The 22,662-nt window shown below is 36.7% G+C and overlaps 1 protein-coding gene across 1 annotated transcript in view; it reads right to left on the reverse strand.

The window, feature by feature from the left end:
- fig4a (FIG4 phosphoinositide 5-phosphatase a) overlaps positions 1 to 18,549 on the reverse strand; it is an 86,960-nt gene extending 68,411 nt beyond the window's left edge. Inside the window, exons 1-8 of the mRNA XM_017723833.2 lie at positions 18,436 to 18,549; positions 17,399 to 17,502; positions 15,939 to 16,037; positions 14,157 to 14,280; positions 8,588 to 8,744; positions 6,768 to 6,818; positions 2,996 to 3,144; positions 760 to 888 (exon numbers count right to left, since the gene is read on the reverse strand). Of these exons, the coding sequence (XP_017579322.1) occupies positions 760 to 888; positions 2,996 to 3,144; positions 6,768 to 6,818; positions 8,588 to 8,744; positions 14,157 to 14,280; positions 15,939 to 16,037; positions 17,399 to 17,461 (772 nt within the window). The 5' untranslated portion in view covers positions 17,462 to 17,502; positions 18,436 to 18,549. The remainder of the gene's footprint in view (positions 1 to 759; positions 889 to 2,995; positions 3,145 to 6,767; positions 6,819 to 8,587; positions 8,745 to 14,156; positions 14,281 to 15,938; positions 16,038 to 17,398; positions 17,503 to 18,435) is intronic.
- Between the last annotated feature and the right edge of the window lie 4,113 nt (positions 18,550 to 22,662).

The following is a 22,662-nucleotide window of genomic DNA, read 5'->3' on the forward strand; positions in this document are numbered from 1 at the left end:
TCATAAACAAGCCAGAATAAAACAAATGAGGAGGTGGAAAGTAGCAAGAGAGGGCATAATTATGAAGAAGGACTTTTGTGCTGGAGTTGGTGGATAACAAGCATAAAAAAACATGAAAAAATGTGATGCCCTAAAATCAACTGTATGCTTTAAAATTTAAATCTTTAATACATGTTCAGAACTGGTGGGTCAGGTAAGTCTGGAAGCATACAGCTATGCAAATGCTGATAATTACTATTATCATGATAACTGCTTGAACGTTTATCACAGTTTATAATATTATTCTGAAACTGATGTTATACAAAAGTATTTGCAGCTAGGACTGAATTTGAGAACCCTGCCACAGAGCACTGAGGCCTTTATCGAGATAAAGAAACTGCTTCAATGTAAAATAAAGCATAGAACTAGTAGTATCTATAATTTATCATCGTAAATTTTGTTTGAAGCATCACCATGATTGGGAGTCCAAAAATGACTAACAAAAGTCAGTCTAACAAAATTCTGTCCAAAACTGACCCAAAGCGGCCCAAAGTGTATAAGTAAATAAAATAGTTTATAAAAAGGTAAAAAAAAAAAAAGGATAGTGCTAGTGACAACAAGTCTTCAAAGGTTCAAAAGAGCTACAAATACTGACGCAACTGTGACTCGTATGACTAAACTGCAATGACTGTATGTAAAAAGTATCACAGTTTACTGGCACATGTCTACAATACATACACGTGTGCACACATACACACACATACACATATACAAGGATACTAGACTGTCCGCAGAACCCGTGAATGATGTACATGAGCCAGTCTGGATGCACTGTATCCTTAATCCTCTCTAGCAGACGACTGTTCCATACATATTTAGCATAGGGTTCGTTCTTTAAGCCATGGACCACTGAAACACAAACATACAGAAACATTTATTTCATGGTTGCAGATAAAAAGTCCTCTCAACATATTTTTGTTATGAACAAAAAGATGGAAACTCATTATCAAGCCCCGGGGAACCTAAATCTGATTGATATTGAATTAGTATTAAATGTTGGTCATGTGGGCACACAAGTTCTTTTATTATCAGGTCTGACTTTTTTCTCATGTCTGTGTTGATGAAATTAGTTCTTCTTCTTCTTCTTTCGGCTGCTCCCTTTAGGGGTCGCCACAGCGCATCATCTGCCTCCTCTACTTTTACACCAAGTGTTGATGAAATTAGTTAATATTTTTCAATTTTCATAATTTTGTCAATGCATTTTTCATTTTAATGTTTATGCATGTAAAATGCAATGATGTTGGATATTGGTATGTGAGTTCCGAAGCTGCTAGCAAAGCTAATGACGTGCTGTGTTCACTCAAGACAGCAAGGTAAATGGTTACGGTAAATGAAATAACAGCTTAAAATAAATGTTTTAAAATAAAAACAAAAGTAAAAATGGTGCGCAAATCAAATTCTACTTCTGCCACTTCTATCTCTATGATCTACACTGAGACTTCCTATCCCCACCACATCCTGTGGTAAACTGGCATTATCTCACCTCCCCATGGAAAACGAATCATGTCCGAATATGAAAGACAACTGTGTAAAGCATAAAACAGCTTAATTCAGTCTCTGTGTGATGTGTTCTACCCTGTCATTTACTCCTATGTGAAGAAACTGTCATTTTCTGGGGAGTGATGTTGTTGTCTAAAGACTGCTCTTACTGTAAAGGGTGTTGAAATAACCAAGCTAATGCTGGTGAATATTGACATTTAACTGCACAAGTACGTTTTTAGTACCTGCTGATACTGAGTCTGATGCCATAATGAATTACATGCTTAAGTAACTCTTGGTGTAATGCTCGATCTAACAGACATGCTATGTGAAACACAGCTTCTACATACAGCTCAAATAAAGCTTTTCATTCAAAATAAATTGAGCTACAGCAGCTTTACTAAAGCTAGCCACTGATGTTCACAATAGGACATTATGGTATCTCTACAGCCTATTTTACAAAGACGGTTTAAAAAAAATCTGTGCATTAATGTTTGTACCTCACATTTCTATTCTGTCAAACAGAGTGAAATTGGTATATATGGACTTTAGCAGCATGTTAAGTTTTTGTCGTTTTCATTTTGCTAGACTACATCTCTTCACTTGTATCATAACTACTACTGTAATCACACTTACTGTGCACTTTACACTATAACATTGATGCAACTCCAAGTTAGTTATGTCTATATTATGTGCTTTTTAGGTTTACCTCATACCACTCAGTGCCTACTGACAAATATATATATATAATTTCTCAGATAGCAAGTACAGTGACATGTACATATAAATTGTCAAGTAAAATGACTAGAATACAGCCATAGTTTAAAGTCTGTACTTTACTATACTGAATTCAAGACAGGAAGCCAGACAGACATACAAACAAATGACCAACGATAACCAAATATCACAGACATTCGGTTATTTTTGGCCTGACTTTTTTCTCAAGATTCCCCATGTTTTTTTTAATATAATGATATTATGCACCGAAGAGGGTGAAAGACCTTGAAATCTCTCGATAAGGAATGTTGTTCTATAACTGTTGTATTACTTTTTTAAAAGTGGCAAGCCTTGACCCGTCCTTGCTCATAAAGACCTTTCCTGAATATTTACTTTTATACCCAAGCATTATTGTATCCCCTGCTTACACGGTTTGTTAACCTTTTGACAACATTCCTAGCATTAACTTACCCCAGTTCCAACTTTTTTGGAAGACAGTACAGACATCAATTCAGAATGAGCATATAATTGGGGGGGGAATGAAGTTTTCACCTAAACACAGATTTATAAATCACTGCTTTCTTTTTTTTGAATCACATAAAGTCTCAACTTTTTTGCAATGATAATTTGCACGTAATTGGAATTTGAATTGAACTTGTAAAAGACAAAGACAGAGGGATGGATGCACAAACACACAAGCAGAAACTTAGAAAGACACAGATAACTACGCAGGCAGACAAACAAAGAAACAGGTACAGACCTTGTGTAGGGAGGCCCTCGTCCTCAAAAATGTCAAAGCTGTCCTGTTTACTGCAGCTGGAGTGGAGCCCCTCTACTTCTGCTGGTTCACAAGGGATTCGCAGCAACGTCAGGTTATACTGCAGTGAGTGGCTCAGGTCATAGCTGTAACTACAGGTCATATTGACACATGATCAAAAGAGAACAGTCATCTGAAAATTAGCAAGTAAACAACTTTACAATGAACACAACATAAAATTGGAACTAGCAGAACTGCTAGTAAAAACTGCTAGGAGAAAAAAAAAACTGTTTTAAGGGTCACAAACCACAAGGCACAATATTTGTCTGCAGACACCTGTGATTAATTTGTTTTTTTTAGTCAGGTGAAAAGCAATTTACAGACCACTGACATTTTAAATAAAATGTGTGAGTGTATGGATGTGCTTTAACCTTCATGTTGCTGCTCTGTATAGGGATGCTCAGAAGTAGGAGTGTCAGACTGAATCAGAATTTTTCCCTGATCTGTGAACTTTTCAAATATATTCTGATCTTAAATATATTTTTTAAACCATACATTACAGTGTACAGAAAATAAGTAAGCCAATGTTGCATCTTCAACATCCACCTGTACTCTGAATAATTATCAAGAGCCCATATCCTACATGTGTTTTATTATTATTATTATTATTATTATTATTATTATTATAGGCCACTTATAACCACTTGCATGGTTTTATGTATCACAAACAGACACAATTAATTTTATGTCCATTTCCAAACCTTATCCCTCAGAATTAAACAGGCTGTTTTTGTTGTTGTGCTTTTAAGGCTGATTTGCAAATGAGAAATTCTTGGCCTGGGGTAGACAAAATATCAAGAAAATTACACAGGCCTATTCAGCTGCATCTTTGAGAATGACAAATGTATAAAATAGTGACATCCTGTTGTTATTATACGTTTAAGATTACTTTCACTACTTTATAAACATATTAGGTGATTATTAGCTTACTGCGCTACTGAGCGTCCACTTTTGGAGTACTGGCTTGTAAGAAACTTCTGCAATCTGAAGCAGACCCTTTGGTTACCTCACACATGGATGTATTTTTGCCCGTTTGCATTTTTTAAATTTCGGTTATTTCCACCATAATGGTGTTCTATAAGTCAATATATTTAATACCATTGTTTTGTGGCAGGATTTTTACTTCTACCGATTCTATAGGGCTTTAGCATCACCCAATGTCATCAACCAACTGATTTATTGATCGTCTGATTAAGAAAACTTCAGCCTGAAAGTTATTGCATGAAGAAGCATTTCGTTATAGCACATCTGAGCAAAACAATTACCATCACCATATGAGTGGCAGTAACGTGCTACTGCATGCAACATGCACAAGAACATTTTGTATTTAAAGAGCTCTTTAAAGAAAGCACAGTTAAACTTGCATAAACTGCTTTGTAATAAGCATCTAACAGGATGTCAGTCCATCATTACATATTTATATCGATGGTTTTATTCATTTTTCCTTCTTAAAGAGTTTTGAACAGTAAACAGTGATTTTAACAAATCATTGAATATATAACTTCAGAAAGCATTTTTTGTAATGTATCACTATTGTTCTCATAACAACAAAATATTATGCATCATGAAAATATTTTCAAGCATCATGAAGTTATTTTGGCCCAACACTCTTTATTATTGAAGAGTGTATAAAGAAGTGAATTATTATTAAGTATTTATATTTTATAGTTCACTGAAACCAATCTTTGGAGGGGAATCAAGAAAGGAGTAGCAGTAAACACCAAGTGTCTTTATGCCAATGAGATGAGACATTGCACATTTAACAAGCGATGCTACAAACCAGATGTGCCTGACATTTAGCCAATCTCACTGATGCACAACAACACATGCTAACACACACAAAAGCAAAGGCAACTCCTGCACAGCCCTATCTGACATTTGCATTTCAATTTCAGTTTGATCTTCAGGACTTATCCTATGATCTGCTGAATATTTCATCACACACTGGCCAGCCAGGATCCTCTGAGGTTGAGAGCAGAGAAAGCAGGGACACGGTCACACATGTACTGCAGCTGAATAATATATGAGTAAAAAGTATTACTGCAATATTTTAGTTTTTCTATAAATACTGTGATGCTTAAAAACCAAAAGAGGAATCAAATATCATTCTAGCAATGGACAGTGTGCACTTATGCAGAGAATTAAGAAAGTAATTCAGGTTTCTGATTAAGGCTGACAATATGGACAATTATTGTTTCTGCTTTATATATTTTGCAGCATGCAACCATGGGGTTTTGGGGAGCACTAGAGAAAACAGTAAACACAGCAATTTATAAAAGCCTGGATTCATCTGAACATATGATTGGTAATATTAGCATTGCGAAGGTTGGAGTCGCAAAAACAATTAACAAACAACATATCATAGTCCTAACACACACACGCATCGGGGCAGCCTTGAACCTGCAACAAATAAAATATATATCTGTGTCCTTCATCTACAGCTAGTTGTCATATTCATGTCATGTCTCCGAGAATGATGTTTTAGTACAACTATTAAAACAGTGCAATGGAGAGTTGCATTGTGGCTGCAGCAATTCTTGTTCAATTTAGTCATGGCAGGTATTTTAGGTGTAGCCTAGTTGTAACTGAGGTGAGCAACTGGAAAGCTGTGGGATCAAATCCCAGACTGACTAAGAATTCCTGGATTTCTTAAAGTTACTGAGAATAAAGTGCTGCTTTTTTTTTTTAAATCTCTGTAAGATCTGCTGAAACATCACTGATCAAGCCGACATGAAGCAAACACAGTGACAGAGTTGAAACTTAATCTTTGTCAAAAAAGTAAACTAATTATAGTGCAGTTCAGAGAAAGCCATGGTTGTAGTATCTCTGATCTTTAATTTGGTCACGATACTGTAATTAATCTAACAAAGAACGGAATGGTAGAATGACATGACATGAATCTTATCTTTCAATGCCATGGTGTTTGTAGCCACTTAGCACTTAGAGGCTTCTAAGAGAGTTGAGACAAGACAGTGCTTTTCCTGATACAAGATGCAGTTTTTCTATCTGAAAACCTGACATTGTGATCTGAGGATGTCCTGTACTATTTTAGGAGGCTTTTTGTATAGGCACGATATCTGCTGTTCAACCAGTGCAGCTCAACAGCTGCATTTACAGAACAACCTTGTTTTTGTCACCTGGCATGACATTGAAAGTTCAATTATGTTCATTTAGTAGTAGTGTCTTGATGTGTTCACATGAAATAAATTAATGAAAGAATGTCATTTGTAATGGTACATGAGTTTTAACCATCACTGGCATTTTTACCACAGTAGCCTCAGTTAAGCATCACTGGGCACAGCTCTGAAAAGAAAGAAAAAAGGAAGAAAAAAAAAAAACGGACACACACGTGAGCAAACACACAACACTTAAATATAGTACACGTGCTCCAATCAAAGCACACACTCACACAAAACAGATACAAGGACAAACGTCCACAGTCGTACACATGAGCAGAGGCCGGACACAAAGGTAACTTAAGATCATCAAGGATCAGCTGTGTCATAACAGTGATATGTATCAACTCCATGCTTTTATCCAGCTACACAGACAAAATAACTCCGACATCAGGTGCTGCTAATTTAAGACTCAATCATACTCTGTGTTCTGAACAAGACGTCCTGAAACTTATACACACATGTGCACATGCACATACACACATGGCGTGACACATGACATCCTGAATGCTTCATGCCAAACGCCACAGTGCACTTACCTGAAATAGAAATTACTAGACAGATCAACATTTTGGAACATCCTCAAGTATCTGTGGAGACACAATAAGCGTTAAACACATTAACGTGGAGAAAAACTAGCATAGTGATGACACGGAATAAAACAAAAACAGCTACATGGTTAAAATGCTAAAAGGAAATATTCATCAGCACATGAACCTACATCATCAAAATTAAATAGTTTATGCCTTTCATTAATACACCACAAAATATTTACGCATTCAATTCTGTTTTTATAGTGTCCAAGATAACCAACAGCAGTTTTTCACTTGAGAACAATGTGAATATAAATTCCAGCTCCAAATGAAGCCTGCTCTTGTTTCTTTGGATGTGTTCAAAAACAACACAAATGTCAAATGCTATAAAGTCCCAGGGGACCTGGATATTTTCTTTTTAAGTAGGCTCTTGTAGGAATACAATATACATGTACAATGCATGTCTGTAATATGCAATCTGCTGCTGGATGTTTAATATAATTTAGCATCATAAAGACATCTTGAACATTTTACACTGTGCTCCCTGGCACTTTAAGCTCACAGAAACCCATGTCTATGGGGTTTGATTTGCACTTCCCCCATAAATAATACTGTATCTTAGTCAAGTGTACTTCAATTAAGAGCACAAACAACAAACAAGATATTTTAAACAGTAAGGTCATATAGACATAGTACAATCTCACAGTCCATGATACTTATACTGTCATACACATAGAATATGACACATATAGCACTGCCAGAAATGATAGTGTGTCAGCCACAGAAACCAAACAATCCTTTAGGGGCAAACGAATGAGGGGCTTCACAACTAATTTTTTATATGAATCGATTTTAATAGGAACATAATGAGCTCCATTCATAAAAATGCTGCAGTCTTCAATACAGGTATTGTGTTGTATATATACACACACACACACACACACACACACACACACACACACACACACATATATATATATATATATATATATATATATATATATATATATATATATATATATACACACTATATATATGTATAGGTATTGTATATAGTGCTTTCACATATGCAATCACAGTTTCTATTGTGGTTTCTATTGTGTATCTCTGTTTGTAATATTAATTATTTTGGTACAGAAACATTTTTTTAAATATAAATTTTTTTTAAAATATTTTAGTTTTTTTAACCAATAAAACAATGTAAGTACATTAACAGTTAAATTCAAAACAGACTCAAATGGAAAAAAAACATGAAGCAAGTGAAATTAACCTCATAAAACAGTTATCCTTGTCTGGTGTCAATTAAACCACAAGACTATTGCACAATCTGCATTGTATAATGATTAACAATTATTAATTTAAATCATCTGTTCAGTTTATTACTATCCTCTTACTGAAGTGCACCTATGCAGTTTAATGACAGCATTAGTCAAGATGGTTTCAGCATTAGTCAGAGTCAATGGTGTTTTGGCCATTTATGTGATCATAATGAACAGCTTTGTGTTCTGCTCCACCTCTCCAATGAACTACTCACAAAGAAGCATATGGACCACGGCAGCTTCTTAAAATCAGGTCACCAATCAATATGTCCATACACCGTGACAAACAATGGGGGAGTGAGAAACGTGCAAATTACCACTTGAGGTTAGTGTGACTTATACTTGTGATGAAAGAGTGTGTATGTGTGAGCAAGAGACAAAGACAGAGTGTACAGTGAAACCGATCAAGACAAAAGGGATTAAGAGACACAGAGAAAGAGAAGGGGAGAGATAATACTTAAATAACCTTGTAACCTTACATCCTCAAACTAACCAGCTCATACTCACCTGGCCTCATCTGGATGTGTAACTCTCACCGAGTCATTAGGGATGTAGATCATATTTGTGTCTTCTATCTTATAGATGGAGTGACCCCCGATGTCTGCCACTTTGCGACGTTTGGTGATCAAAATGATGTAGTAACCTTCTAGGAAACGGACAAAGCCTGCAAGAAAGCGGAGAAATATGTTACTATATAATTAGACAGAGGAGTGCGAAGATAGTTTGTGTATTTTATTTCCTAACGCACACGGCTGAAGTCAGCGCACAGACCTGTGAGAGGGGGCATATTTTACTTCAGATGCATTTTTTGTATGTCTTCAAAAATTAAATAGTTTTTGTTGATACTTTAATTAAAGTATAAGCAATGTAAACTTGTACAACTTTGACTGTCACATTTCTAACACTGCGTGAAAACATTTATTCAAATTAACCAAATTAATTGTGAAAATCGTCCAGCACTATGCTACTGTCAACTATACAATGACTGAAAGAAAAACCATAAATCTCATCAGGAAATAAATATTTTTCTCTTGATTCCACTTCATTTAATACTTCGCACAGTCTCCCTGGCAAGGATAAGAGCTCTGGGTCTTCCTCTAGAAGGCTTAATGAGACTGGAGAACACATGGTAAGGGATCTGAAACCATTCCTCCAAACTGAATCTCTCCAAATACTTCAGATTCTGAGGTCCACGTTTGTGGACCCTGTCCCTTAGCTCATCCCCTAGGTTATGAGGTTTAGGTCAGGAGACTGGAATGGCCTTGGAAAAAAGACTTTATTCTGTTGTCAATTAACCATTTTAGCGCTGATTTTGGTGTTCTTAGGAAGATCCAAGTAGTGGCCCTGTTTAGGATTGATATCTGCTGGTACTTGATGGAGCCCATAATGTCATGCATCTTAACAAGTTGTCCAGGGACTTTGGAAGAAAAACAGCCCAACAATATCACAGATACACCACCATACTTCACAGTGGGGATAAAGTGCCTTTAAATAAATATAGTATGGTAAGTTTTTTTTATTTTATTTTAAATACTGTACTTCACATAAAAGCTAGAGTTAATATTTTGAATGAAAGATCAAAATTCTATGCAATAAAGAATGTTTTTCTCAGAACATGTAGCTCAAGTTTAATAGGGGTGTGAATATTTGTGGAGGGCACTGTATTACCAAGAATAATACACTGGCTAATTAGCTGTCCAATTAGCTGTATGATAAATTAGATTGTACCAAGCAAAAAATCCCACATGGCCCAGTTTAGTGCATGCAGCAACAGAAAGCGGTCTTCAGTGGCTTATAAAATTTGATCATGTCCCTCACTTTACTAATGCAAGTGGATTAAGACGTGCCAGTTTAGCATTCTAATGTTTCATTCTATAAAAATAATTATCCATCAGTGACTTTTTTCATTACTTTGACTATTTAAATTAAAGTTTATTTAAAAAAACAAACAGGACTGTACAAAACAATAGCAACCCTGGAATATTATTTACATAATGTTATTTTAGCTGTCTCATAGTACATGGTCTTCACATTATAGCACTAGCCCAGTTTTTACTTTCACAATCAAACATCCTCCTAACACAAAATAGATAAGATCTGCAACCACTGTACCTTTCTAAGGAAGCATTATTTTATTCAACACTCCTAAATTACATGTGGAAGAGCTCAATGGCTCATTTCCTGTCTGACTTGCAAGCTGTGACACAGATTTGCTAGTCATGACTAATAAAAGTGCCACATTATAGTGTTTACTGCTCATGGGATAAATAAAGAATAAAAGCTCTCAGATATTTCCCCATGTTCCAGGCCAAATACATCATGACAATAAGCAAAAATATATAAAATAAATAAAAAATCATTTGTAGAGAAATGGATAATCTCAGAAGTTGGACCGTCACTACTAGGTCAATGCAGTGTTTCATGGAACACATCAGACTCAGAGGCTCCACTTGTGTTATGTACGCATGTATGCGTGCACCATTTTAAGCATAATCCCTCTGAAAAGCCGTTCAATGTCATAGCATGGTTGTGTAAGGCTTAATTACGAAGTGAGGCAGGCAGAGGACAGGAGCACTGTTTGTCTACATGATAGTTTGGGCTGTGAGTCAACATCTTTTGTGTCAACAGTCAACAATGCAATCTATGTAGGTCAAGACCTACAGCATCACACGGTTGTCACATTCTCCACTCCACCTTAAAAAACCTTTTTTGCCATCATATGCACATGCGCACACACCTGATGACAGGGGTGTCCAAGCTGATCCACAAACGGCTGATGTTGTCTCTCTGTTTCTCTCGCTCTCTCTGGTTTGAACATAACTTTTCTGCTTTTACAAACATTTTTCAAATATAAATAAGGACACACACACAAATCTCTATACGACAATTAATTTATTCCTAATTTATTTCTGAAAGGTTCAATTCCATCAGGTGTGAGTCTCCACGTTAACACATGACAACACCAAGGCCCATTCTGCATGTGCTAAAACAGCATGGCTACATAATCATTGAGTATAAATGCAGTTCAGACTTGACTCCTATTGAAAATATTTGCAAAACAGTGACAACGACATACACGACTGCATAGCTGAAGACTTGACAAAAAACTGGAGCAGTTTTTGCCCTCAATATTAGATATGGGTGATATGGCAAAAAATGTATATTACAAAACATCAAGAACTTTTCACAATATGTGATGTCACAATATAGATTTTTTTTTTCCCTGACAACAGAAAACGAAGTTCCACATTTAAATATACTATAAAAAAAAAAAAAAAACTACAAATCCAATTATTTGTATGCAACATATCACATATAGCCAATTAAATAAGATATAAATTAAATTATCGATGATAATCAACCACTAAAATTATTTGTATATGTAAAAGTTTGGGTACTCTTAGTCAAATTACGTTTTATTAAATTTTGTGTGTGTGTGTGTGTGTGTGTGTGTGTGTGTGTGTGTGTGTGTGTGTGTGTGTGTGTGTGTGAAAATAAGCATACATTCTCTAAGGCACAGTTACTGTTTATTAGATTAATTTAACATATTGGAAGAAAAATAAAATATATAACATAACCTGTGTAAAAGTTATAAAAAAAATTTCTGGAAAATGTCTAAGCAACTCATATAATAAATAGATATTGTGCACTACAATTTGAATATCTTATTTAAGTTTGTTCACTGTTGAGAATAGGCCATTAAGAAAATCAACAAATACGTAATTTGGCTGACAGTGTTTTTACTGGCTTTTGCACATGACAGTAGAGCATCTTGCAAATTTGCCAGTGAAACTTAATTCTGCCTTACAATGCATTACAAATCATATTTTATTGCAGAAATTTACTGAAATTAACAGGATATTCCTACATGCTACTAAAGCATGTTAGACATCACAGAGGTAGCACTTGACAGACAACCTCACAGACCACCTATTTTTTTGGTATTTGCAACTCTTCAGCACTTCTTGTGGATCGCACTCTAAGGTGTGGATTCTACCTTAGTACATGAATATGACTCAGAAACTGCTGGAAAAAGTAGACCCCAAACATTTTGAAACTGCACAGACCCTGCCCTCACAACATCATTTCACTTCCCTCCATTCCTATTTCTAATCTATATGTGTCTGCTTGGCAGTGACCTTCGAAGTTCAGTCTGACATTTCCACCCAAAACACACCCAAAAGAGAAAGCAAATGAATCAGAGATGAGAAGAAAGGATGGATGCATGAAATTACTAACCCCTTTCAATACATACAACAGGTTGAAAGAGCACTAGACATAGTCTAAATTGCATAAACAAAATACATCTTAAAGCAGTATTTAAACTGACTCAAAAGATTTATCAGGGGTCTACAAAATGTTAAGTGAGGGTAGATAAGAAAGAGGGAGTATATTGTTCTAATTGCCTGTAGCCAATAAAATGACAGTACATCTAGTGCTTAGTAGGTGTCATGAAGAGTCAAAAACTTTAAAGTTTAATAGTTAAATTAGTTATGTAAAATCTGGGTCACCATAGGTCCAAAGGTCACCATGACATATGGAAGCAAGGAAGCCAAAACAAACACTGGCTGAAATCAGTGAAACCAGGCAGAGCACTTTAGGTCAAGCTGATCTATAACCCTGTTTTCAAAAAAGTTGGGACGATGTGTAAAAATACATTTACATATTTTACACATATTTCATTTCAAACAGTAAAAAGACAACATATAAAATATCAAACTGAAAAATATTTGCACATATTCAATGTAATTTAATTTTCAATGCAACAGCTACATATTTCACACTGGTAAAGTTATGCAACTCAAAAATACAAAAAAAAAAAATCATTAGGACAACTGGCAACAGGTCAATAACATGACTGGGTATAAAGAAACAGTATGCCAGAGAGGCTGACTCAATTCTGAAACAATATGCAAGCGAGAACGCTGAAAACCAGGATTGGCTGGCTGGGATTTTCGGGACCTCAGGTGGCACTGAGTAGTGGAAATCACCTCATGACCGAAAGAACACTTGCAAAACCAACTATCTGTAAATACATATTGTCGCTGCATTCATAAATGTAAGTTAAAACTAGACCATGCCAAAAAGAAACTATGTAAACAGAACCCAGAAATGCTGACCTCTGCACCTAAGCTCTTTTAAGATGGACTGAGGCAAAGTGGAAAAGTGTCCTGTGGTCTGACAAATTAAAATCTGAAAATCTTTTTGGAAATCATGGACACCACATCCTCTGGGCTAAAGAGGAGAGGGACCATCTGGCTTGTTATCAGTGCACAGTTCAAAAGCCAGCATCCGGGATGATTCAGGTTTTAGAACAATATATGCTGCCATCCAGAAAATGTCTTTTTCAGGGACAGCCTTGCTTAATTCAGCAGGATAATGCCAAACCACAATCTGCACATATTACAACAGCTGAAGCAAAAGAGTCTGGGTTCTAAACTGCCCTGTCTGCAGTCCACACAAATGAGACCCAAACTCGTGAGTAGCTGAAATTATATATCAAGCAACAATGGGAAAACATTTCACTTTCAAAACTACAGGAACTAGTCTCTTCATTTCCCAAATGCTTACAAACTGTTGTTTAAGGAAGAGGTTTTGCCCTGTGCCATTTTCATGTGTTGCTGGCATCAACATGAAAATGGGAATATATTTCCAAAAAAAAACACATTTCTCAGTTTCAACATTTGATGTGTTTTCTATATATCACTTCCAACTATTATGTTTAGGGACCACTGTGGTTGTTGACAAACAGAACAGTGGGAGAGCAGTCCAATCAGAGCCAATCATCAGGAGGCTGGGCTTAAAGTCACAGGAGTTCCAAAAGAGTATTTCAGACAGAGGATGAACAGAGATGTACAGTCTGAGAAAAATAACACTGATGCATGGAAATTTATTCTAGTAGATCACCAAAAATACAATTATAAACACTAAAATAGGGTCCCCTTTTAATACAGCGTTTAAACGTGTTGCACATCATTGCATTTCTGTTTGGTTGGTTTTTTTTTTTAAACAGGATTGTAGGTAGACCATACTCATGATGTATTTAAATTATTTAATATTTTGAAAAGCACCTTACCCACAATGCCAAAAGCAGACACAGCTCTGGAAAGCCCAGAAGAGCCCTTCTGTCCAATCTTTGTACGGTTTCCCAGATCCAGCCTCCCCAGAAGCTCCCGCAACTCCTGCTGACTGTATACATGCTAAAATACACCAAAGACAACAAAAAAAGAGATGATGATTTAGCACAGAGAAATAATCTTGGCTTGTCATAATTATTACAAAATTGGTCCTAATCATTTTGATGTGATATTTAAGGTAACTGCAATAATTTTCCATAATTGTTAGATTTTACAACCATGTTTATAATGTTTATAATGCAAAAACAATGTGAAATGGGTGTGTTTTAATCTGCTTGGTGGAGGCAAACACATATTCATAAAAAAAAAAAGCTTTTAAAAAAATTATTTAGACAGTAAATGCTCTAACTTCTGACTTCTGCAACAGCACGCTTAGAGGGCAGTGATGTCAGTCGTTACTTGTGAGCTACTAAGTATTGACAGCTAGGAAGCAAGCTAATCTGTTAATTAGGCTATATTTTAGTAGCTGAGGAGGGGAGGGGAAGAGGGGACGGAAGGACAGGAGACCAGTCTGGACTTCATTTAAAACAGAATGTCATGGAACAGGGTTTATAATGTTCACCTTGATACTGAAGTTCTGCAAATGTTTTGCCAGCCATAGATCCTATAACTGGTCTGAAACAACCGCTGAATGCTTAGTCCTCATTATTCTGTACATATTTCTACATGCATGTAGAAATACAGAAGAATATTTGACAACAAGACAGAAGAAATAGCTACATGTGAACATTCTGATAAGTCAATAGAGCTCTCAATAGAAAAGTACTCTGTGACTGAGAATGTTTCAAGTAGGGCTTTATGATTTAGGGAAAATATCTATTTGCAACTTTTGAACAATACAATTTAAAAGCAAATAGTTTTATAAAGTAAGATCCAGCCCTCCTGTTCCTCAAGAAGGCCAGTGCATACATTTTTCAGGGCTTAAAGTTTGAATGCTAAATGTAGAGAGGAAGACTGGCAGTTCACAGCCACCAGTCAGGTTACAAAGGAACTCTATGACTAATTCCAAAAAGGCACATCTTCTCACTTTCTCTCTGTCTCATTCCCATTATCAGCATGAGTGCCCTGTCTCTCTGCACTGAACATGACCTCCATCTTTACTGGGAAATAGCTACATATACATGTGACTGCTCAAATCTCTCAATTATAAGCCACATATGAGCCCCATGACTCAATATTCAGGCACTAATAATGCAAAACAATGTGGAAATCTGCAAATCAAACTTAATTTTGCATGATACATGTGCACAAAAATGCACTTGTATCTGTATTCTTTTATTGTATTAAATCTAGCTAGCCTAGCGCAGAGAAAATCAACATCCACTCAACACAATTATTTATAATAATTAGAGAGCAGATGTGAAATTAGAGAGAAGGTATTTCAGTGAAAAAATAAACAGATACAAGTAGGATTACATACTGTGGTGTGATAATTGTACACAGAAACTCCATCTTATGAACGCAATAGATGCTGAAAGTTCAGAATATCAGGCTGGGCAGAGTAATGCATTTTTTACCAGCACTCCACTGCTCACACAACTACCCACTCATATTAACACAAATAACACTCCAAACGCATTAGAGTGCATTTGTGTGTATATGTGTCTAATCAGCTGAGCTACTAGGCTGTGTTTGCAAAACAGAGGTGAGTAATTGTGTAATATTCCTCGAAAGTGCTGTTACATAACAGAAATGAGTCAATTTGGTATGGAGAAACTCACCTTATCATCAATAACAACCAGGTCCCGCGGTTCAGTGCGGTCAATCTTTAAGACACGGTGCTTGGTTTGAGCATTATTACTCCCCACAAGAAAATATCTCTAAGAAGAAAAAAGGGGAAAGCATGTTATTTCCATCAAATTGTTACCTTATGAAAATGAGGGGCTTGATGAAGAAAAAAGTGGACTGTGACATGTGAATGGATGAAGAACAACTGAAGTTCAGCAGTGTGTGCTTTTTGCAGCTTAATCTTCCGAAAGGGGTCTCTGGTCAAACCAAGGCCGTCACACGTTTGATTTCAGTGTGCCTGCTTGGGGTGACACTATAATAACGCTCAAAATGGAACACAGTGTTTGTGACTGAACCTATCACCACTGTACAGAATGTCAAATACCAGAAAAACTGCCTTTTTGTCATCATTATATCATTTCTGTATAAATGTGAGGTTCTGCTGAAAAAAGACAGAGAATAACAGTATTATTGTACTGCACTGACTGGCTGATATGTTCTGCACAGACTGTCCTACTAAACACTTCCTGTAACACATCTCCATTTGAAACTCACACAATAGTCAAATAATGCTCCCTCAGCACTGTACTGCTTTGTCCGCTTCCCTCCAACACCAAGACACAAAATGTCTCAACTAGGGCTGAACGATTTTGGAAATATATGTAATTGCAACTTTTTTGAACAGCACTAAATGTGATTATTTTGTATAAAGTAAGGTCCAGGCCTATTTTTTACCTTAAAAGAGCAGTGCATGCATTTTTGGGGGGCTTAAGGCTTAAATGCTAAATATAGAGTGCCAGACTGGTAGTTCACAACCTCTGATCATGTTAACTTTCCCCACTTGTTAAGACAATGCTCAATAATGTAGGATGAAGTTAAAAATTCAGCTCTTGGAATTTGAAAACTGCACACTTTTGCGATTTCAATATAAAAATGATACAGTTTTCAGCCCTAGTCTAAGGGCAATAATAATAAAAATGGTCACCCACACTTGGGAACAAAGCGCAGAGAGGACCAAAGACAAATGGTCACAATACCAAACTATAAGAATACTTGGGGACCAAGACTGGACTGTATGTTCAGCACAACCTCGAAGCAGCTCTAGACTGCCATCCAGTGTTCTTGATGTAAAATGACTAGTGGTACATCAAGTAAAGATTTACCCAGGCTGCAGCATGAGCCTTCAAGGTTCAGTTAAGTTTACCAAACCAATTTTGACATTCAGAGCATACAAGTGGGGTCTGAAGTCCCTAACTTCTACTTACTAGTCAATGCAAAATGCAAAAACACACAATTGCAGTCTACAGAAAGAAAATGTACGACAGTCAAAAGAGGTTGTATTTAATCTCACTTAGGCTCAGTTTGGGTTAAAGTGTGGAAAATAACTATATGAAGATTATTAAATCTATTGTTCATTCATAGCATAGTTATTAATTAATATGAGAGTACGTACGGCCCTTGTCTCATACAGAACCAGCTTCTGCACCCCGCTGACAACAAATGCTGTCAAAGGCATTGTGGTGAAGCAGAGTCACTAATCACACCCAAGGCAGCTTGCTGTAAGTAGAAAAATACATTTGTTTTTTTAATGAGAGAAAAACAGGTTATGAAAAACAGTTTTATCTTCTAATCCACAAACTTGAAATCAGAACTTTAATTTTGATAAATATAACATAAATTAGATCTATGTCTATATCTGCTGACGCTTGTGCCACCACATAAACTGTAGAAACTGGAAGTAAATCTACCTGAATCAGAATTGCAGAGACATATAAAACTCATTTCTATAGGGTTACAAATACAGAAGAATGAATAAAATATATTTTAAAAATGTAGCTCAGTAACCCAGCACCAGTTACTCATTGAGCTCTTCTGGAATACACTAAACGTGTCACTAAATACTGGTTAAAATGATCTGTCAAATCTAAACATCTGCCTGATGCCAGTGAGATGTAAATACTAGAATTCTAACATGTCAAAATTCAGCTTTTGTAAGTAAGAAATATGCCAGCATGTAACACGTCAGCTCTCACATTATTACTTGTTCAACTTGAATTTCTATATGAAATATCATTTTTAGAAAAACGGCTTGCCACAGAACAGTTTATATTGTTACTCGTCCTGCACAGAAGAATAAGAATGAGCCGTAATCGGACTTCGGTCTACTGAGTCAGTACAAAACACAAGTATGCATTCACGTTTTAACTAGATAACTAGCTACTTTACTGCTACTGGGCTTTACTACAAGTGTAGCCCACATCTTATTTTAAGTTGAAGAATACACAAAGGTCTTCAACGACTCCTGACAGCTTTACAGCTTAAAGAAAAGTACCTACAGATTAACACCAGCAGAGCAGCTAGCTAGCTAACTTGATACCGCTAGACCACTACCGACGAAACTGTGGTCTTACACTTAGGTAGGTTAGGTTTATTTGTTTAATGTCATTACAAGAGGCGTGATAGTGGCAATGAATATTATGTAAGACTTACATATTGTGGGTTCTGTTACTCCATTTTGCCCCAAACCATTTAGAAATCTTTACTAAACCTCTGAAACGCTGCGAAATGCACTGCTTCCCATCAGGTGACAACAGTTTCAGCTGATACGAGTAGTCAGTGGAGCCAAAAAGCATTGGCAAAGGCGAAAGTAAAATTGAAGTGAAGGAGGCGCGAGTGTGTGACTGAGACGTTTAAATAATATATTTAGCTTTTAGTTAGTTAGTTAGTTAGTTAGTTTGTTTGTTTGTTTATGTTTTTATTCACTTCACTGTATTTATTCATCCATAAAGCCTTATTTTGTCTTCGTTTTTTTTCCTGTGAAGAGCAAACCCAGAAAATGTTGAAAAATTACTCATTGAGGTAAAATTCCTGAACTAATTTGAACAAAAACACCGATGTCTTTTACATATCAGCAACTAAACGCTGAAATAAACGGATTCGACACTTCTATGAAAATCCCTTTGTTATTCATCTTCACCGCCTCTAGATGTCGCTGCTGACGAAGTCATCGATGAACGGATGTGCTTGTTCGTAGTCTCAGTCATCTTAACCTTAAATGGCAGCACAGACCATGTTTTTAACGCCCAGTTTTAATGAGCAGATGACCTAGGAGGTCAGGATACCACACAAGAATATAATCTAAGTTTTAGGGAGAGCTCCTTTCCTTCTCTATCTCTAGCTTGCTGTGGTTAGTTCTGGGTAAGTGGCACCTGTATGGCCAGTATACAGTAAAGCACTGGTGATAAACTGACTCACAGAGCACCTGCAATTACTCAAGTCTGAGGAGTGACTAATCTGTGAGAGAGATGGAGATTGAGAGGGAGAGAAACAGAGTAAAAGACAGACTCTGTGGATCACTAGAGCCATCTGAGGTGGCCAGACAGAGGCTGTTACTTAGACACAGGTTTTAACCAGTTCCTCACCGCTATGTATCTTGGCTGTTATTTTGACAGTATTATCACTGTGGGGGAGATAAGCTGTCTAAGGAATCGGCATGGCGCCGGCGTGTCCCTCCCCCGGGTCAGACAGGCATCCCGCAGTGGAGAGGGGGCTCACGGGGAGCAGGGTTTGTGTTGGCAAGACCCCAGTGCTCTGGGAAGCATCGCACTCTCTCTCTTTTAAACCCCCCAAACTTGTCTACACCCTAACTGGGCTCACCCATTCTCTCCCCCTCCCTCAGCTCCAGCCCCAAACTTATTTTTCTTCCTTCTTTACTTCCTCATGCTCTTCTTTGGCTATTCTGATGTCACTTCATTTAAGTGCACTGGCAGCTAAAGTTGTCACAGATTATAATACTCCACCTTTCTCTTTTATAAAGGTCTACTTAAGTGTTCTACAGCTTTTTAAACATTCATACATGTACGTTGTATGCAGTTGTATAAAGGAGTCAGTATAGAGTGGAATGGAATGGAAAAGTCAAATGATGTCCTGGTCATACATAATGTGCATCAAATCTAGTAATAGATTACTGATCAGGCCAGGAGAGCCTCAGACCACAAGGCCTGAGATGGCTCAAATGCTTCTGACAATCCACTGCAGATGTAAACATTGCATGAACAAATAGACACTAAATATGTAAAAATGACTAAATGAATGAAATAATAAAAAAGACATGTTGTCTGTTCTCAGGCCTTTTCAGTTATATATTATCATAGACTTATGGCATTTTGTTGTTGCCATTCAAATGGGATGTTATAAATGGTAGTGTTAGCATTTACCCTTCAAAGACTATTCCTATTTTGCATTATGATTTGGTTTGGCTTGAAAGAAAACGAGAAGAAATCTTAATTCAACCCTTGTACAAAAAGCACAAACTGTTACAATGTTGGCTTATTTTACTTATCAAAACAAACACAAAGATTTTACACAGATTTGCAGTGGGGCTCAAAATGGACATATACAAATGTAAAATATGGGAATCATATTCATTTTCAAGATTGCTGTTTACTTTTTTATTTTTTTATGTAAATAATGTTACTAGTGGAATCTGTGGCTGTGATCCATCCCTGAACAAATCACAGGGAAAAATTTAGGGGGGAAAAGGGTTCAATTTAAGACCCACATATCAAATTGATATAGACCCACATTTTCTTAATGTCATGCATTGTCACCTCAGGTTCCATCATGTACACAAACAGATACTTAAATTTCTAGAGCACAGTCTATAACTTAAGCTTCACACAGTGAAATGTCTTTGCAACTAGCTGCATGCTGTGAGCTGCCTGCAACATCATTTGTGTAACTTGACAGTTATAAGTTCAAAAACAAAATCAGTTGTTACATGCAACACTGCACATAATACATTCAGACAACTGCACTAGTTAAGATAGCAGCTTGTATTTTTTATATCACTGTATCATTATCACTACCAAGTCATCAGCAAGATGTTATTAACCTATTTTCAGCGATTTTATCTTTTTCGTATAAATTGTTGTTCTTTTTTTTAAGTATGTATTTGTATTTTATTTACCTACTCTTTACTATGTATTTTGAGTTTTTTAACCTGCACTGTGTACAATAAGTCTTTGAAAATAAATGTTTAAGCAGCCTTTGCAGTTATAGCTAACTTATACTCGATGTCTCGCTTATCTCCTGTCTCGATCACAATAACAGCAAACTAAAAAAGAACAAATGTTGGCACATGCAGCTATGGCAGCATATTGTGGCCTTAATTAAAATTCAAATGCAAATTTGAAAATGCTCATTTTGTTTGCAGTTTCACTATCAATCACTGGCTTACTGTCAATCAAACGCTATGAGTGGGACATCAAGAGGGACTTTTTAGTGCAGGGTGTTTTTAAAAGGAAGTGACAAGTCTAAGGTCTAGTCCACATGCACATGGGTATTTTTTAAAACAGGGGTTTTCTTCCTTCGTCTGCATAAAAACAATAAAAAATGCTGTCAGCAGCTTGCTCAATGACAACAGCGATGTCCTTAACAGACAAAAATCTCACCATTCTTCTGCAACAGTCACTCAGTTTTTGAAGTTGTCCCGCCAACTTGTCCCACCAGGCCTTGTCCAAAATCAGCGACGTCGACATTGGGCTCTGTGTCATGAGACTGCTAGATGTAGAAGTGACATCTGTAGTGCATTCTGATGCCTCTGTTTTGCAGCATAGTGTCAGACTTACTGTACACATATGTGTAAACACTTATGTCATATGTCCATTTCTGGATGGACATATGTCCATTTCTGCACAAAACAGTTTTTCCTGTCTACAGCATTGAAAATGAATTAAATGTTTTTGAATATCATCATCCTGGATGGAGTTTTGCAAAAGGTTCATTTTCAGTGGCCTAAAATGCAGCTGCCATGAAATGTAATTCCTCAGAAAGTTGTGACAACATTATGTGGCATCACTGTGACAACGCAGTGTCAGTACATTGTCACAACCTCCTAGAACCCTCATTCCATTATGCTGTGCATGGAACTCCATGGAATTTTGCTAAGTTCCCAACAGGTGGACATAAAACTGTATGTCAACATTACAATGTTGTAACAATGTTGTGTGTTTGTTCACAGCTTCTTATTCGCCAGCTTCTTGGTCTTATTTTTCCATTCTACCTTACATGGCACAGCAGTTACATTCTAGCACCTGAGGCCAGAATGTAACTGCAACACCATTTAAGGTGGAATAAAGGGCACCAGGATGTAACTGCTTCAGGCAGAGGCTCTCAGGACTGTCACCCTGCACATTTGAACACTTTCCCTGCTTTAACACCCCTGTTGTAAATAGTCAGCGATTGTTAACAAGCTGTTGTTTTGTGTGGAAGGGATTCATTAACCTACATTCTGTGCTAATCTACATCTTTAAAAAAAATATATTTGTAATTGGCTGTCCACATCCCCCGACAGCCTCTGTCCATGTCCGGTCGCGATGTCACTAACACTAGCTCTTTTAAGGTGGAACAGAAAAAAACTGGCAAATAAGCCAAACAGAGAATTGTGGAAGATCACAACAATCTGCCTGTGACTACTTGACATTTTTGCTGCCTTTAACCTCGTGAGCCATTTCATCCTTCTTTCAAGATTGAGTGAGCTTGGTGTGGTTGGTTCAGCTCTTGCTCTTGGTTCAATTTTTATCTCACAAATCATCAGCAATTTGTTACCCTGTCTGGACACATTTCCTCCACTTATACGTTTACTCAAGGGGTCCTAGTACTTAGACCTTTATTATTCATTACCTACATACTCCTGCTTGGTCAGATCATGTGCTG

This window comes from Pygocentrus nattereri, chromosome 4 (genome assembly GCF_015220715.1).
Source record: "Pygocentrus nattereri isolate fPygNat1 chromosome 4, fPygNat1.pri, whole genome shotgun sequence".
NCBI lineage: Eukaryota > Metazoa > Chordata > Actinopteri > Characiformes > Serrasalmidae > Pygocentrus > Pygocentrus nattereri.